Raw genomic sequence first — 18,413 nt, 5'->3', positions numbered from 1 at the left:
CCCTGAAGCTATTAAAAGCAACTTTGATTCATCTGTATTTCTGTTTGTTCTAGTTCTTACAAGTTGGGCAGTTCAGAAGTTCAGCTGTTGGATCCATGGACTCTGTAATCAAGGCGATGTGTAAAGAAGAATCTTCATTTTTCAGCAATGCAAACCTATTCATCAACATGCCCAGAACTGTGGGACTCTTGGAGGACAATATGGCAAAATATGGCATTCCTGAAGACTCAAGTAAGAAAAACCATTAACCACAACTTACATGTATGTATTCAGAGTTAAGAGAAGTTTTTCCCTGTTAAACATAAATGTTTTTATACCAGCTGATATCTCAACTGACACTGTAATCCGGAGCAGAAGAATTGATCAATAAAATTTTTATGGCTATGAGGTAATTGTGGATGAGACACAAGCAATTCCAGTTGTTTTCTGTCTTTTCAAGTAATAAATAAGAATATTTCATTCTTAGAGGCATATTTATTACAACTTTTAAAGCACTTGGCATTAAAATATCTTTGAGATAGAAGATGGAGAATTTATTGCTGCATGCCTTTCTTCTGTGAAAGCAATACTGTGGTATTATTGTGCAGTAAAATATGCAAGCCTTATGGGTAAAATGAGTTTTTTAATCGTTAATATTCCTATTCTCTTTATCAAGTGTTCAGAAAAATCTCTTAGCTCTTACATAATTTCACCTTTGCTCCCTTTCCTCAATATATATTTGACTTATCCTGATTAATTTTAATATTGTTAATATCCGTGTTAGTGCCTCAGTGACCCTGTGCAATGAGAAGAATATGGTGATAAAGTGCCACTAGGGAAGCATCTGTGACTGAGAATCATGGGTCTACCATCTATCAGTTTCTACAGCCAAAACTGGCTCTGGCTTGGTTGAAACCCTTGGGAGGGAGCCAGAGCTCTACCTTATCCTTCTTCACTTGTGTGTGGGATAGCAGGAAGCAGACAGCTCTGCTTCTCTTTTGAAGAATGGAGTTAGTAGGCTGATTAGAGAGATTGATTATTCAGGACTTAATCTCTTTCAAAACTATTTAGGCCAGAAACACTATTTGTTTTTTAATTTCTGTCTTTATTTTTAAATATTGTCACAGCTCTGGAATGCTGAGACACCTTTTAACTAAGGGCCTTGAAATATTTTTAAAGCATCAATTAGTTCCAACATTCCTATAATGAATTAATAGTTTCCCATATTTTACAAACTGCTAAATGAGGCAATGAAAGACGAAATAAAAAAAAAAATTGCATGAGGCCACAGAAACTTGATTTGTACTCCCTCAACAGTGATTAACTTGTATGTATTTCGTGTACCAGGCACATGCTAATGACTTTCTGGAAATCACAGCAAACTCACATTAGCAATCCTTCTGTGTCTTTAACATATTGATGTTTCTAACAGGCCGGCTCGGAGCCTCTTAATTCCTTGCTGTCATTTAGCAATGATTATGTTTAGTAATGAATGTTTCCTTGAAGAAAGTAAAAATTTGGACAAAGAACTAGGTGTTCTTGATGATACGTTTCTGAGGCTTGTTTCTTTTACTTTCTGAAAGATTTTTTTTTTTTTTTGCCTAGTTTAGCATTATGTACAATAATTTGTCTTCCTTGAGGAGTTAATGACATTATTTAATATTTCCCCACAACACTGGAAGCAGGATATTTCTAAATCCAGTCAAATAACATAAAAAGTCCCCAAACACACGAGCTGGGCATAAAAGTCTAGATATTTCTTACAGGAAAATTATTGCCTTTATGTGAGTGCAAGTGCAGTGGGATATCTTGGAAGCTATTTCCTGGTTCTTAGTTCTGAAAGACATACACTCTAATACATTAATAACTACATCTGATGTAGGAACCTGTTTTTATTAAGGAATGGAAAAGTAAATTGGCTAGATATTCCAAATCAAGAAGTTAGATGTCATGCCAATATTTTTCCTATATTTTTGCTAGTTTCTTATGAAAATATGCAAATAAAGTCTGTGAAGAAAGTTGTATATTGCTACTTCTTTCTTAAGAAGGAATAAAGAGCTGCAGAACAGCTGAGGATGTGTAGGCAGTCCTTTTTTCTAAACGTGACTATTCCCTTAGCATCAATTTTTTGGACAGAAGTTTTGCGTGCATCCATCCACTCTAAAATGCACTATTGTGCATTTTCTGTTTAAGAACCTGTAGTGACTGCTTGGTGGCAGTTGGATGGTATTTGACATAGTGCTGTGGCAGATTCTAAAATAAAACTCCAGATTTTTTTAAATTGAAAAAATTAATAATAATCCCACCTCACCTCTGCAGTCGGTCTTAAATGTGAATCTGTCTTTGTTTTTGCAGCTCCATTTTGCTTGAAGCTTTATCAGGAGATTTTGCAGTCTTCTAATGGGGCTTTGCTATGGACTTTCCTGAAACCTTTATTACACGGGAAGATACTGTACAATTCAAACATCAACATGATTGACCTGGTGATAGAGAAGGTGAGTGTCAAAAGAAACACTATTTCCGCTCATTGATTTTTTCTTTGCACTTGAATTTAAAGGTACGTGTCTTTCAGGGTAGGTAGAAACAGTTGGATAATTGCCTTTTAGAAAACTGGATCCACCCTCCCCCTTGAGTTCTCACCTTGTTTCCACTTTAAGCTTACTATTTCTTTTAACTTTTATCCTACTTGTTATGATACTTTCACTTCAATGTGAAAAGCAGAATTTTGTTCAAAGTCCCTTAAACCTTGTATTAAAAGATCAAAAAGAACACATTAGCAGAACTGTCGTGTCAAATATACTGTATCAAGGTGTAGGAATGTAAGCTTTTACCCTCAACATTTTCTTCCGATGGGAACTCTAATGGGGTAGTGTAAGGAGCTGATGGGGAAGCAACTTCACAGGAATGAAAACCTATTCTGAGGGAGTCACTGAGCTCCATTTATCAAAAAGAAAGAAATAAAGAAATATAGGGTCCATCCTCCTTGGTTATGTTTTGAACACCAGTAGTATCAGTTCTAGGTGGGATAAAAAAGGGGATTAGCAAAACAGTCACATTAAACTTCCAGAGGGCAGACTTTGGACTGTTCAGAATGTTGGTTGGCACAGTCCCATGGGAGATAGTCCTTCAGGGCAAGGGAGCCCATGAGGGCTGGGCACTCTTAAAAAATGAAATCCTAGCAGCTCAAGAGCAAGCCATCCCTGTGTTCCGGAAAAGGAGCCGGTGGGGCAAAAAGCCAGCTTGGTTGAGCAGGAAGATATTGAGATGTATGAAAAAGAAGAACAATGTCTATGAGCTTTGGAGGAAGGGACAGGCATCTTGGGTGGACTACAGGGAGGAAGTGAGATCATGCAGGGGAAAAATCAGGAGGGCTAAGGCCCAACTAGAAATCAAACTGGTTAATTCTGTGGAAGATATTAAAAATTCTTTCTACAAATTCATTAACAAGAAAAGGAGGACAAGGGAGAATATTCAGTCCCCAGTCTGAATCCATTCAGATGCAGAAGGAACGACAGTGACAGGGGATAAGGACAAGGCTGAGGTACTTAATGCCGTCTTTGCCTCAGTCTTTAATAGCAAGGAAAGTTGTTCCCTCTGTGTACAAACCCTGAAGTTAGAGGAGCAGAATGAGGCTCCCATGATCCAAGAGGAGGTGGTTAGAGACTTGCTTGCCCAGTTAGACACCCACAAGTCTGTGGGGCTGGATGGGATCCACCCAAAAGTGCTGAAGGAGCTGGTGGATGTCCAAACCCCTTTCCATCATCTTCCAGCAGTCTTGGCTGACTGGGGAAGTTCCACTAGACTGGAGGCTGGCTGATGTTGTGCCCATCTACAAGAAGGGTTGCAGGGAGGATCCAGGGAACTATAGGCCTGTCAGTCTGACCTCAGTGCTGGGGAAAGTCATGAAACAGGTAATCTTGAGTGCTATCATGAAGCACATGCAAGAGAACCGGGTGATCATGCCCAGTAAACATGATTTTACAAAAGGCAGATCTTGCCAAACTAACCTGATCGCCTTCTATGACAAAGTGACTTGACTACTGGATGAGGGAAAGGCTGTGGATGTAGTCTTCTTGGACTTCAGTAAAGCCTCTGACACACTTTCTCACAGCATTTTGCTTCAGAAACTGTCAGCCTCTGGCCTGGACAGGCGCACACTCTCCTGGGTTGAAAACTGGTTGGATGGCCGGGCCCAGAGAGTGGTGGTCAATGGAGTTAACTCCAGCTGGAGGCCAGTTACAAGTGGGGTTCCTCGGGGCTCAGTACTGGGTCCAGCTCTGTTCAATGTCTTTATCAATGACCTGGAGGAAGGCATTGAGTGCACCCTTAGCAAGTTTGCGGATGACACTAAGCTGGGAGGAAGTGTGGATCTGCTGGAGGGTAGGGAGGCTCTGCAAAGGGACTTGAACAGGCTGGACCGCTGGGCTGAGGCCAATGACATGAGGTTCAACAAGGCCAAATGCCGGGTCCTGCACTTGGGGCACAACAACCCTATGCAGTGCTACACACTAGGGGAAGAGCGGTTAGAAAGCTGCACAGAAGAGAAGGACCTGGGGTTGTTGGTTGTAAGCCACCTGAACATGAGCCAGCAGTGTGCCCAGGTGGCCAAGAAGGCCAATGGTGTCTTGGCTTGTATCAGAAATGAGGTCACCAGCAGGTCCAGGGAGGTTATTCTCCCTCTGTACTCGGCACTGGTGAGACCGCACCTTGAGTACTGTGTTCAGTTCTGGGCCCCTCACCACAAGAAGGATGTTGAGGCTCCAGAACGTGTCCAGAGAAGAGCAACAAAGCTGATGAGGGGGCTGGAGAACAAGTCTTATGAGGAGTGGCTGAGAGAGCTGGGGTTGTTTAGCCTGGAGAAGAGGAGGCTGAGGGGAGACCTTATTACTCTCTCCAACTACCTGAAAGGAGGTTGTGGAGAGGAGGGAGCTGGCCTCTTCTCCCAAGTGATAGGGGACAGGACAAGGGGGAATGTCCTGAAGCTCCACCAGGGGAGGTTCAGGCTGGATATCAGAAAAAAAAAAATTATGGAAAGAGTCATCGGGCACTGGAACAGGCTGCCCAGTGAGGTGGTCGAGTCACCTTCCCTGGAGGTGTTTAAGGAACATGTGGACAACGTGCTTAGGGACATGGTTTAGGGAGTGTTAGGAATGGTTGGACTCGATGATCCGATGGGTCGTTTCCAACCTGGTGATTCTATGATTCTATGAATGATCACTAGTAGCTGAGCTGCTGTATGTATTGATGCTTATGACTTGATATTATTCGACAATTATTACTGTCTCTGCAGTTTTAGCATGGTAGGTGCTCTGTCTTGGGCGTGATTATCTACAATGATGTGTTTGCTCATTACTACCTTTGAGATGCTTCCATTGAAAGAAGGATGATGACTTATTTAAAATAAACATTAGAGTTATCATATAATGTCCCGAGCTGAAAGTGATCCACAAGGACCATTGAGTCCAACTCTTGTCCCTGCATAGGACAACCCCAACTTTCACATCATGTGTCTGAGGGCACTGTCTAAATGCTTCTTGAATATTGTCAGGCTTGGTTCCATGACTACTTCCCTGGGGAGCCAGTTCCAGTACTCCATCACCCTCAGAGTGAAGAACCTTTTCCTCATATCTAACATAAACCTCCCCTGGTACATCTTCCTGCCATAACCTCCAGTCTTATCACTGGTTGTCAGAGAGAAGATATCATCACCTTCTCCCCTCTCTTTCTTTGTGAGGAATTTGAAGACTGTGATGAGGTTTCCCCTCAGTCTCCTCTTTACCTTGGAATATTATGTTAATTTAAAATCCAGAAAAAAGCTTCGCTGCTTCTAAGTGGTATAGAAAAATCTGTAGTAACTTTAAATATGATGAAAACTGTTTACCATATAAATGGAGTAAGGTGTGGTATTCTGATTTGTGCTCTTAAAAGACAACATAAAAAATTAAGTCAAAAGCCACATACTAGATAGTGGTGCTAGGTAACTTTATAGTTTCTGCTGTGAACTGGAAACCAGGTTTCAGTGATTTCACATTTTGCAGTTAAATAACTCAATTTGGGCAACAGACCATCTGCCTGGAGTTGAGTATACTTAATTTTATTTTTTTTGTCTATTAAAAATAAAACTTCTCTTGATGCTTATAGATGGAATTTCTATAAACAATGACTTGTAAGAAATTATGAAAATTTCAAATAGTTTTGAATACATAATTATATTCTGTGTTACAGTTACATTTAGAATAATGCACTTAAGATGTTTCTAAATTATTTTGCCAATTAATACCCCAAACCCCTATTCTTAAAAGCCTCTGTAAGACAGGTAGATCTCCCAGCATACATTACCGTATATGTTTTAGTGAAATCAAGACTGAGCAGTACAGTTCAGAATAAGATTTGCTTGTGTTCTTAGGACAGTTTCTCATTATGTATTCTCAGGCTCACAAAAGTTCCGTCAGCTTATTCAGAAATCTCTATAAATGCACCCCCACGCTTCCCCAAAACCTATAGATCTAACGAGCAATTATGCATGTGTATCTCTTTATGTGTAACTATGAAGACAGTAGGAAAGTTTCTTCATCACTTCTCTTCCTTTGTTTTATTACAAAAGCCTATCAGCCATTGTCTGAACAGAAACAAAATTTAAATGCAAAATATTGTCCCAGATATCTTGTACGCAGCTACTGAAAGCCAGCCCTCTAACTTACACAGCCAATTCTCCCAATGAAATCGGAACAGAAGTTCTAATTAATTTTAGACTATGTGACCTCCTGGTAGACGTTTGCTAGAAGGGAAAAGTAGAGGATTAAAGCTAAAACATTGATGTTTGCATAGTAAGTTTTTCACATGGTCTATTTTTTTCAAGAGTGTCTTATCTACTGTTCTTCAACAAATTGTGAAGTTGCTGGTTTTAGTTTCTGAGAATTCAACAATCCTACTGTGTAGAATAACAGTTACAGGCTGCAGTGCTAACGGAGAGCAAAAATAGTTCAGTGGCAACCGGTATCCAGGAGTTCAAAGACCACTTGTGGTGTCTTTGATCTCTGCTTTCACACTTGAATGTTTTGCCACTGATGAGCTGATCTTGTGAAAGTATTTTTCATTTCAAAAGATTCTCAGACTTGATCTTATATTCAGACAATCACATTTGGATGACTTTGTGGAATTTCTTTGTAATTGGAACAGTCAGAAATATATATATATATATATATAACTAAATGTGACAATTGAGAAATCAAAGAAATAAGACTCATCTAGCAAATTCATTAATTTCAGTGTCCTGCCTTTTTATCTAGTGTAATTAGCAAAATTGATAATGAGTTGAGTAAGTTCTTATTCAAAACTTAAATATTTGTTTGGTTTCACATAAGCACACTTGAGTTGTCAGCCTGTTAAATGCTGTCGTTATAAAAGCAGTTTAGTAAGCTCAGAATTGCATTTTTATTTATTCTTACATCAGAAAGAGGTGTAGACATGCTCAATCCAGATAGGACCATAGTTGATATTGAAGACTCTAATCAAAGGCAATATTCAGCTTGGGTATAGGAAAGAATGTGTATTTTAAATGGATATTCACTGATGAGGAAGAAGAGAACTTGAAGATAGTTTCTATTAAACTTCAAAGTCTAGCTAGTCATTAGCATACAAACTTGCATGAATTTCTTTATCATGTAAGGTTAAACATTCATCTGGCCCTAGATTCTGGTTCCAACAGTAATCTTTAAAGGCTGAATAGGGAAGAACTGAAGAACCTATCAGTAAAGTGATATCCCCCTCCAATACTGTCCCAACTTCCAAAAACTTGAGGGTCAGGTTTGCCAGGACTTCATGGCTATAAATCTTTCATTTGCTTTTAGAGCTTATATAAACTCTGCTATTCATAGTGCCTGCAGTGAGACTTTCTGCATCAACAACCACTTTCTCATTTGCCTGTTCTTTAGCTTCAACTGACCCAACTTCTTTTTTAAAATCCTGTGTTTATATCTCCCGACTATATTTATTTATATTTTACATTTCCCCTACTAAACTTCATTGAAATTTATTATTATTATTATAGCAAAATTAAAATTTGCTTTGTACAGATTTCAAAATTATCAGTCTGTTATCCTCTGGTTACCTCAGCGTCTTTTTTATTAATAGCATTGCTTTTGTTATTTTCCAGTCCCATGATATCAAGGAAATTTTAATCAAGAAGGTGAATACTTCAACTATTTAATCCTTGGGCACTCTTGAATTCTTGGGTGAAAGTCATCTTGCCCTGGGAACTACTTACTGGTCACTTTGTTAATTACTATGACTTTTTTTTACTTTAATTTTTAACTTACTTTGCTCTTACCTTCATTTCGTGACAGACTCTCTAAAGTCTGTTTTTCATACAGAAGCCTTCTGATACAGGAACTTCCCAAAGGCCTACAGTGGTGAATGAGAAAGCAAGAACATGTTAAATGAAAACCTTTTTTCTCCTAGTCTTTCTTCTCCTATTTGGTTATAACTTCGAATTCTTAAAAGACTGTTTTCTAATAGCTTCCTGCTGTGTAGCTTGTGTATGCATGCATATGGCCTTTCTCAGGTCTTTCTTATATCTTTTTTTGGTAGGCAATATGTATTTGTTCAGTTTCTTCTATGCTGCCTTAAATAGTCTCTTTACCTCCCACACACAATTTATCCCTTTTCTGCTTTTAATGTCTTTCAAATAAGCTTCTCCGTTGTATAAAGTTCATCTTTTCCAAAACTCTGTGTTGATACAGTGATTTTTTTTTATTGTTTGTATAAGGAGGCTGAATACATGACATTATGGTTACTGTAGCTCTTTGAAAGTGACTTCAGAAAAAAAAATTAAAATCCTTTGTGCTATTCAGAATCAAGCCAAGGAGCACTCAATAGGGCTCAGATCTTATGAGCTGCTTGATATTACAATTTCTAACAATGTCTGAAAATCTGATCTCCGTGTGTTCTGGTGTGACCTGTTACTCTGTACTGGGGAAATAGAAATCTTCCCTTCTGGCTGTTTGCTACCCTTGCAGCCCTTCTGGTCTCCCTCAGATTTTCACCATCATGCCTGGACAGTGTGTTGCATGATTTTGGTATTCAAGCTTGAGATTTCAGTCCGTAAGGTTTCTCTATTGCTTGTTAACAGGACTTGTTTAGTTCATTTAACACCAAATTTCAGTTTAATGTTTAGGGTCACTCTCCCATTAAAAGTGAAATAAGGACTCTCATAGAAGTCAAAGCATAAGTTATTTCAGGAAAATGAAATTATCTGCAAAGGTCTCTTTGGAGTCTACTGTGCTACAGACGGGAAGAAAGAATCGCCACAAATTGCTTTCCCATGTTGTGTTAGAGGTGGAATTTTGCAAAAGGTGCTTAAAATATGATGGCAAAAATTATGTGCTTTCAACAGGAATTACTGCAAAAAACATGGTTCCAAATTGGAGCTTACAACTCATCGCAGGCACTCTTTGCTGGGAAACGTCATGATCTCTACCATGATAACAATGCTGGATTGTTCTTAAATGCACTTCTGTGACTGATAACACCAATTTAAACAAAAAGATACTCCAATATTTTCTAATCTTGAGTACACTCATGATCTGTTTATAACAGAAAAAAAAAAAGGATGGTTGTTTGCTAGTGGCTTAAGAAATAAATTGTAGCTTATGTTTGACTGCGACAGAGAATGTTTTGCGGTACTCAAGACTTCCACTGTGAGAATATTTTGAAATAGATTGATAGGTCAATTGAATTTATAGTCCAGATCATGATTCGAACTTTCACTTTTATTATATATTCTGTCAAAATACTTTGAATAAAAGACCCACGAGTTCTGCAAAGGCCTTCCCCCCCCCCGCCTTTTTTAATATATGTCCTAACCTTATTTCTTCCTCTGTCTTTCTGAAGCACTTCTATGATACTCTGTTTGAAAGAGACATTATGAAATAAAGAGGTCTGTGTGATACTTCAGGTGGTAAACGTAAAAGCTGCAGGAAGAATTTTCTTTGATTTGCTTGGTATTCAGAGACTGCAATAAACACTTTTTATTTCTTAAATAGAAAAAAGAAAACATAGATATCCTTACTGCTGACTGCCAAAGTGAAATGGAAAGGACTTGCAGAAAACATGAAGCATGCCAGTTTTTCCTAATTCTTAGGATTTTCTATGGACAGTTTTACTTTTTTTTTTTTTTTTTTGTCTCCATATGTTCTTTTTCACAGGCTAATTTTACTTTTGGTTTTGTGGAAAACTTGAAGACTTATTCCGAGGCATGGCTTAGGATGTCTGAGGTTTTTAAAACCAGTGGAAATGTCCTCATGATCTCAAGACTGCAGGTTAGTTAACTGTGGGAGAGGTTCCTATTTTAGAATTGTTATATGATCTAGATTGAGTTTCTGTATGTATAAAACTGCCTGTGTATTGGTTTCAGATTTAAAAAGAGCTGAAAAAGAGGCAGAATAGCTTTAGGTTATGAGCATACAGCGTGATACTGAGAAACTTCTGAGCAGAAGGTACTTAAAGGCAGTGTTACCTCACTGTGTCCTGTATTCCCAGGCAATAGGGGAAACAGAAAAATATAAAAAGACACACCTTCAAGCTTTATACAATTATTTAAAACAAATATAAGATTGTAGGAAAAAAACGTTTTCTGGAACTTGCTTGTTTACTGCTTGCTTTTTCCAACAATATGTACAACTGATAGAAGAACTCCTGTGGGAAAGATTAACTGAAAGAACCTTGGCAAAAATGGTAAGGAAGTTTAAATGCCAGTTTTTAAAAGTTTTTTATTTTAGTACTTCCAGTGCTGATAATATACAGGCCCAAGAGTCTTACAGGAAAAGAAAATGGGTTTCTATCCCAACAGACTTGCACTGATATTAGAACAGACTCACAGTTAAAATATTTGCAGTAAAGGAGGACAGTGATGTACAGCAATGACGAGCGTATGTTCTGCTGCTTATTTGAAATGTGTGGAGATAACCTGATAAAAGGGGAAGACTGACGATATGGAGAGGCTAAGTGACTTCTGGAGTGTTACAGAGGAAATCTTGGCAATAGAATTGGACATAGATGCATATACATATGAATATAATATTTCTTTAGTGAAAATAAACCTGATGTAACATGTAACACTTTTCATTTTAGGAAGCGCTGCAAAGCAATTTCATAAAGCACTTCATAGAAAGTAATTTGGATATTGACATGGACGACCTCTTTAAAAAAATGCAAGTATATGGTATGTACATAAAAGTGCACTTACTGATTACGCTTGTTAGACTTTAACTTGAACTTAGAGCTATGTTGAGTAGAGATTGAATGTTTAACCTACTTAAGTGGTACTAAAGCACCAGACTTTAAATCTACTTGTTGAGTCAGTTGTGAATATTTCTAATTGTTTTTTTTTTTTTTTCTTCTGAGTGACTGGATAATTTGCATTTCAAAATATTGAAAGGCTTGAAAAATCTGGTAATAAATTAGAAGTGGCAAACTATCATGGAAGAGTTAAAAACGGAGGACCTATACTTAAAAGAAGGGAAGGGAGAAGTAATCCCAGTACCCACAGTTCCTTTACATAGTAGTAGATTTTTGAGATAAATTGTGAAGGAAATCCATATACTTCAAATGGAAATAAACAGAAAATAAGATTGGATACAGTGTGTTTAACCAAAAGCGGTCTGTATTTTTCTTTTCTCCTTTTTATTGACAATTAGTTGGATGTCCTCTTGTTGAGCCACAGAAAAGCCTGAAATATGGTTATAGTCAGGGAGCAGCGTGGTTGGACTCAGCAGAGAGTAGTCAGGGTCAGACCAGCCCTGGGGTGGCCAGGCAAGGCTATGGGTGTGATGCTGAAGCCAAGGCTAGACGATCACCCCACAGGCAAGGGGTCTGGCTCAGATCAATAGGTCCACGGCCAGGTCCACGGCCACATCCACAGCCAGACTATAATGTTGTGGGAGTTGCAGCCTACCAGAGCTTTGTGCAGATTTGATGGGAAAGGAGTGGCCCTGGCTCAGATGTCCGCATGGGGCTGCCCAGCAGTGTTCCCCTGGGTCACAGTCGTCCTTGGCTGCACCCTTTCTGCATTAATACAAAGCCCTCACAGCCAGACTTCCAGGAGTAGAGAGTATGCTCTCTGGGACGGGATAGATATCCCAAGGGGAACTGTTAAATGGGCAAGATGGGGATTATTATGAGTAATTTTGAGTATACAAGGATTTAAAGAAGAGAAAAGAGAGAGTTATTCTTGAACTTTGTTACTTAAAGATTTAATAAGAATTTGATAATTGAAAATCTCATTATGTCCCGCTGTCAGTAGGGTAGAAGCATGATAATGAAATTTGTTGCTGACATGTACCAGAAGGAACTGTCCCTACCAAAGCACAGTTTAATGTCATTTAAGACAAGTTCATGATTTTGTGGACCAGAAAGAGAGATAAGTGGGATAAAATGCAGTAACAGATAGCGTGACATCATGTACAAAAGAGGCTGAATGCTTCCTAGAGGGGGACAGTGGCAAAGAGGACAGATCTGTGTAGTTTTTTATCAGTGAGTGTTAGGATAATTGAGTCAGAACAAAGTATTCCAATCCTTTATTGCAGGAGGACAGTAATGACCTCTCAGGTGCCTCCAAGAAGGGACTGTATTGCCCTTGTTGCTGGAAAAAAAAGGACTTTACAACAATACAGGTTATTAAGTATGCTCTACAGTCAAAGACTTAAGTCTAGAACTAAAATAAATAAATGTACCTAAAGTAAAACTTTTACTGGTTTTCAGTACCTAATCCCTAGGCAGGAGAGGGACAAAATCCATGAGAGCTAGTAAATGATGAATTGTGTTCTCAGTCTTCAGTTTAGGGCAGTAGTACAACTTGTGCTGTCATGGTTGGTATGAACTGAAGTTCTTGGTTTTATTTTGGCACACAGGATGAGAGAATTATTTAGAACTGGCATTGCTTTGAGTGCTGTGTTTGATGGTTAGGACTAGCTGTGCAACTTTCAGTAAGAAAAATGGCAAATGTTGTCCAGAATTCAATCTAGAATGTAAGAATCTGTGCTCAGTATCCTCCTTAGGTGAGACACAAACTTGAATCTGCTATCTCTTAGGAAGATTTTCTTCTTTCACTGAATTGTTGCCTAGTCTGGGTCAGGCACATCTCACTCCTCATGGTGAAGGGAGATCACGATACACTTGAAAAATGAAAAAAACACAGAATCACACAGTTGAAAAGCTGAGAGGCAGGAAAGAACAAGTCTCTTAAACCACAAGGCCTGCTGGAAACATAGCTGTCTCAATATGTTAGTTGAGGTATAAATTGATTTCTTTTTGTTTGGAAGTAACACTGGGGAACTATATGATAGGTTATGGGCAAAAAATATTTTATTAAGTAGATATCAAGATCTTTACAGTTAGCTGACAACATCCTCACAGAAATCTATGCCTGTGTTTCTCAAGTTTTAGCATTTTAACAGAACTAAGAGCATTTGACAATATGTTATAATTGGTTAAAAGTCTTGGACTGCCAATACAGAAAATCATTTAAGTAGAATGCCATATGAAACTAGAACCTCCTTATTATAAGAATACAGTCAATAAAATTAACATCATATAAAAAGTGAAAATCAATATGAACTATAGATCACAATACCATTTATGCCTTTGTGAAACTGTACTGTCCAAAATGCCAGAGCTCTATTCTGCATTTATAATTTGATTACATTTTGTTTACAATTCTTTTTACACATTCACTTTGTTGTTTTGCTTTTTGAAAAATAACTATGCCTTTTTATTTTATGTTGGTTTTGTATGTGGGTTTTTTTTGTTCCTTTTATTAGTCTATAATCATGCACATAATCATGTTACTGTAAGGCTCCATTCTTATGTTTTGGTTTTTTTTTTAATTCATTACTCCTATATTGCAACAGCTTTTTAGTCCTGTAATTGTATTGCTTGGATCCAAACGAAGTCTTAATTGTATCCATATATGTTCTTGGTTTTACCACTCATAGTCTATTCCATACAGTGCTCAAGGTTTCTAAACTCACATATCACCATGAGAGTATTGAGACACTGGAACATGTTGCCAAAGGAAGTTATGGATGTCCCATCCCTGGAGGTGCTCAAGGCGAGGTTGGGGCAGCCTGATCCAGTGGGATGTCCCTGCCCATGGCAGGGGGCTTGGAACTAGATGACCTTTAAGGTCCCTTCCAACCTTAGCTATTCTATGATTCTATGATATTCTGTGTGATTATGTCTTACAACTAAGGCAAATATTCTTTTGGTTTATTACAGCTACTCTCATATTAAGCTGATTTTTAATTATACTCAAATCCATGGTGCTTGTGTTTGTGTCTTTTTTTATTTCTCTATGATGCTATAGAAATCATTAGTTATATGTTATTCACCCTGCTACTGCTGCTAGAAAGTGTCATGGACTCAGAGTGGGTTGATAGAGGTTGGAAAGGCTCTAAAAAATTATCATGTAAGATTTTGCAAAGATATTAATTTCTAAAACAGTTTTACAGGGTGACAGTGTCAAATTTAATCATATGGAACAAAGTAAACATTTAAATGAGGGTGGAAAAGTTTGTGGTTTTCTTTCTAAACCCCTTTTTAGTTTCTAAGGTAGTTTCATGTGGGCAAGGCAACTGTGTTCCTCTATGCTTGGTTTCCAGCTCAGCACATTGCAATTATTTCCTGCATGTAACCAATGTTTTAGAAACTTTGGCCTGCTAGACCATTTGAATACCTTGTTGGGCACTGTCCTTAAGAACCTCTCAAGGGGCAATGGGAGGCAGTTGTGGTGCAGGCTCTTATTTTAGATTCTTGCTTGTTGAGTTTCTCTTGTCATTCATCTGTGATTTCTCCTAGATGTGAATTTTTTTTCCACTGCCAAGCCATTCTTGTGAAGGGCTACATGTGACCTAGCCAGGGTAAAAATATTGCAGGCAGCTTTTCTCCATGCTACCCCTTCTGCTGCCATCATTGCAATCAAATAGTTTCATGTACGTATAGAAAGCTGGAAACAACACTGACATCATCACTGAAAACTGTGCCACCACTGAAACTGCCAGATAACTAGAAACTCTCTCCTAATTTCTGACTTATATTTGTTTACTGTTGGTTCGTTCCAATTTATTTTTCTTGTGACCTTTTACTTAAAGTTTTTCTCTCAAACGTAAGTACAGCACTGTTTCTCTATTACTCATCAATGGGTAAAAATCTGAATTCCTCCAAAGGTTCAGTCAGTTTTGGAAACGAGGATTTGGTTGAGGTATATACATTCATCTGGATCCATATGTAAGATCAAAGTCAAAACAGAGAAGTTGTAAGCTTTCTTTCAAATGCTTTTTAAAAGTAGGTTTTCAGCTAAAATGCTTATGCCCTGCATAACAAAATGCTTGAAATATTTGCTGTGTCAAGAAGTAAAGAACTGACCAACACATTACTAGATGAAAGAGAGAGATCTCTGTTGTGATGTTTGAAGTACAGTAACTTGCTTGTTCACGTGTGAGCAGTTACGGAAAGATAAGGAAAGGTTAAAACTCCTAAATCTTCTAGGACATGGTCTTTTTCTAGAGCTTTGCTAGAATTTATTACGTTTTTACTGCTTTGAACTTGAAGGGAAACATAACTGAGGACACTGAGGACATGTAAAAGCCACCGAAACATGAACTGCACTGCTACATGTTCACACTAAAATTCCAGTGGTTTTAATTTTTTTCCTTCTTTTTTTTTTTTTAATTACAGAGGGTATTTACTCTTATAGGATGTGCAAGTGAGAATATAACTTTCTGTTTTGTTCATTAAAACTAAGGAAGTCCAATTTATTTCTTCATCTTAGAAACTATCATGAACAAGATGCTTAACAGCTCAGCAAGTAAACAGACTGACTTGTTGTCACAACTTGTAGTAAATATCTCTTCCTGTGTGTTACTGGACCGTTTCCAGCCTTTTGACTCTGTTGAGAAATTGGAGGAGAAGGCTCACGAACTCATGCAGCAAAATAATTTTTTGGCTAGTAAGTACATTATTTAAGATGTATATTGACAGAAAACGTCAGACTTTGTAGGTGTTGTCTGTGTTTGTCGATAAGGTAGATTAAGCTTGCACAGTTTCAAAATGTGTATTTAAACACATATAATACAGGCAAAATAAAGCACATTTACCTTAAAAGTATTACCCAGCATTTGAGAGCTGTAACATATGCTGTAAAGACTAATTATCATCTGCCAAATGAATCTTGGAGTCCGTTATTTCTAACAAAATGTTGAAAGGAATAGTCATAAATGTTTAAAGTAGGATAAAAAGAGCTGAAAAGTGTGTATTACTGAGGAAATTTGACTGCTTCTTTATGACAAGAGCATCTTGTTTACGTCTTTTCGAATTTTAATTTTTATGTTGTTGGATTTGTGAAAAAGAAAGAAAGCATTTTTGAGGGGGGGAGTTTTATTCTTACAGCAACACCTCAGATAATTTAATTTGTTTATTCAGAGTAAATAAATTCTTAAGAAGTCTACTTATTTCTTTTCGGTCCTGGGATTACACTCTCTATCCTTTTCCTGCATTATATCCTTGTTGCTGAGAATCAATTGTACAATAGAGTTTAAAAGGCAAGACATTTTTCTTACTACATACATTTTCTCTGCTGACACAAATGCTTTAAGTTCCGTGTAGCATTTCTGAAATAGAGCCCCATTAAAGTCTATGTAAAGGGTGCTATATTTCCCCCTTGCCTGTTGTTTCTGTTTGTATTGTCTTCCTGGAGTCATATGAGTACACAATAGAAGATATGTCAAAGCAGTTCTTGAGAATGAAACTTCTCTGTCTGGATCCTATGCTTGTTCTGTAACCTCCTATTTCCAGAATGTGGAAATTCATCAATATAAAACAAAGAAGCCATTCAATGAGATGAGGAAAATTTCTCAGGAACACTTTTTAAGAAGTTAAATTATTTGCCTCTTCAAGGGAATTAACAGACAGATAGCTCTTGGCCTCTGGAAAACTGAATTGTCAAGTTCTAGATCCATTTTGCTTCAACTTACATAGGAAAGGATAATATCCTAGCATAAACAAAGACTTCAGAGTTTTTTTTTGTTCTGTGGCCTTAAAATATCTTCACATACTTAAAGAGGGAAGATATGGAAGATATGAAACTACTGTGGAATTTTCCTTGCTTTCTTTATTTGCAATCTTCAAAGCCTTCATAGCCTCAGGAAATGTCTTAGAAAATTAAGTGTTTGCGTAAATGAGAAAATGAGATTGGCCAGTTAAAAAAATAAGTTTTACAGCAGCCTTAAGTATCCTGTATGATATTATCTTTCAGAGAGACATGATTAGGTAAGACATCTATCCTCCTTCCTAAGGAAAAAATGTCGGCATTTCACATTCATCAAGAAATCCTAAAAAGTTTCAAAAAGGTTTTATCTGCTTTTTTGCTTTGGTTTGGTTTGTTTGTTTGTTTTTTTGTTTTTTTTTTTTTTTTTTAAATACAGAGCTAGGGAAAACAGACATGCAATTTTGATGTGCTAAAAGAGAAGTTTTGTAATTGACTCTGAAATTAAAAATCAGATTAAATTTTACTGAGTTGGTACTGTTTACTTTGTGACCCACTTCCAGGGGTTGTTATCCTTTGATGGAAAATTTTATGGCCACTGCTTTCACTGTGGAATTGAGATCAGTCCTCCGAAAGAGGTTAAATCTGAATCCAAAGAGAATAAACCGTGTTTAAAAAACAAAACCCCAAACCAATAGAGGGAATTTTCTCAGATAAAAATGATGCTTGCAAACCCGTTTATTGTGTGAATTATTTTTTACATTTCATATTAATGAATGTAAAAAATGTAAGTATCTATGAAGCCTACCATTATTGTGTTGTGGAGGTCAAGAAACATTAGAGGCTTGCCCTGGCAAATGAATGTTTCTACTATCGTATGATAATTAGCAATGAGTTGGCTATGTAAATAGCATAAAACATATAAGCTTGGGTATATAACTCCTTTTCTTCTTGTGGCAGGTGTCATCTTTGATTCACCAAAGAACAAGACTCAAGATTCTAGCAATCTCCTTCCACGACATATTTCATATACAATTAGAACCAGTGTTCTCTACAGCATGAGAACGGATTTGATTAAAAACCCGATGTGGAAATCCCATCCCCAGAAGTTGCCAGCTGATGGGTTTAAATACAACCACATCTTTATTCCTCTTCAAGACATGATTGAAAGGGCAATTGTTTCAGCACAGACTGGAACAGATATCTTGGAACCAGCCATTCAGGTGCAAGCTATGCCTTACCCTTGTCATACCAGTGATCTGTGAGTAAGCTTTCAGCTTTTAAATTTAATATATTATCCTATACGATTAGTACTAGAGGACTTGGGAAGCTACTAGGTCTTTGTAGTGGGTGAATGTATACCTCAGCACAGGACTGAACTGGTATGTCCAATACC

At 37.6% G+C, this 18,413-nt stretch overlaps 1 protein-coding gene across 1 annotated transcript in view; it reads left to right on the top strand.

Annotated features, from left to right (window-relative positions):
- Positions 1 to 18,413, top strand: part of ABCA13 (ATP binding cassette subfamily A member 13) — a 183,328-nt gene that overhangs the window by 51,080 nt on the left and 113,835 nt on the right. The window contains exons 19-24 of the mRNA XM_054060143.1: positions 54 to 231; positions 2,335 to 2,474; positions 10,185 to 10,298; positions 11,110 to 11,200; positions 15,806 to 15,982; positions 17,978 to 18,278. Coding sequence (XP_053916118.1) covers positions 54 to 231; positions 2,335 to 2,474; positions 10,185 to 10,298; positions 11,110 to 11,200; positions 15,806 to 15,982; positions 17,978 to 18,278 — 1,001 coding nt within the window. The remainder of the gene's footprint in view (positions 1 to 53; positions 232 to 2,334; positions 2,475 to 10,184; positions 10,299 to 11,109; positions 11,201 to 15,805; positions 15,983 to 17,977; positions 18,279 to 18,413) is intronic.

Source organism: Cuculus canorus, chromosome 2 (genome assembly GCF_017976375.1).
Source record: "Cuculus canorus isolate bCucCan1 chromosome 2, bCucCan1.pri, whole genome shotgun sequence".
NCBI classification, from domain to species: domain Eukaryota; kingdom Metazoa; phylum Chordata; class Aves; order Cuculiformes; family Cuculidae; genus Cuculus; species Cuculus canorus.
Note: the sequence above shows the minus strand (reverse complement) of the source record. Positions and strands in the feature narration are given on the sequence as shown.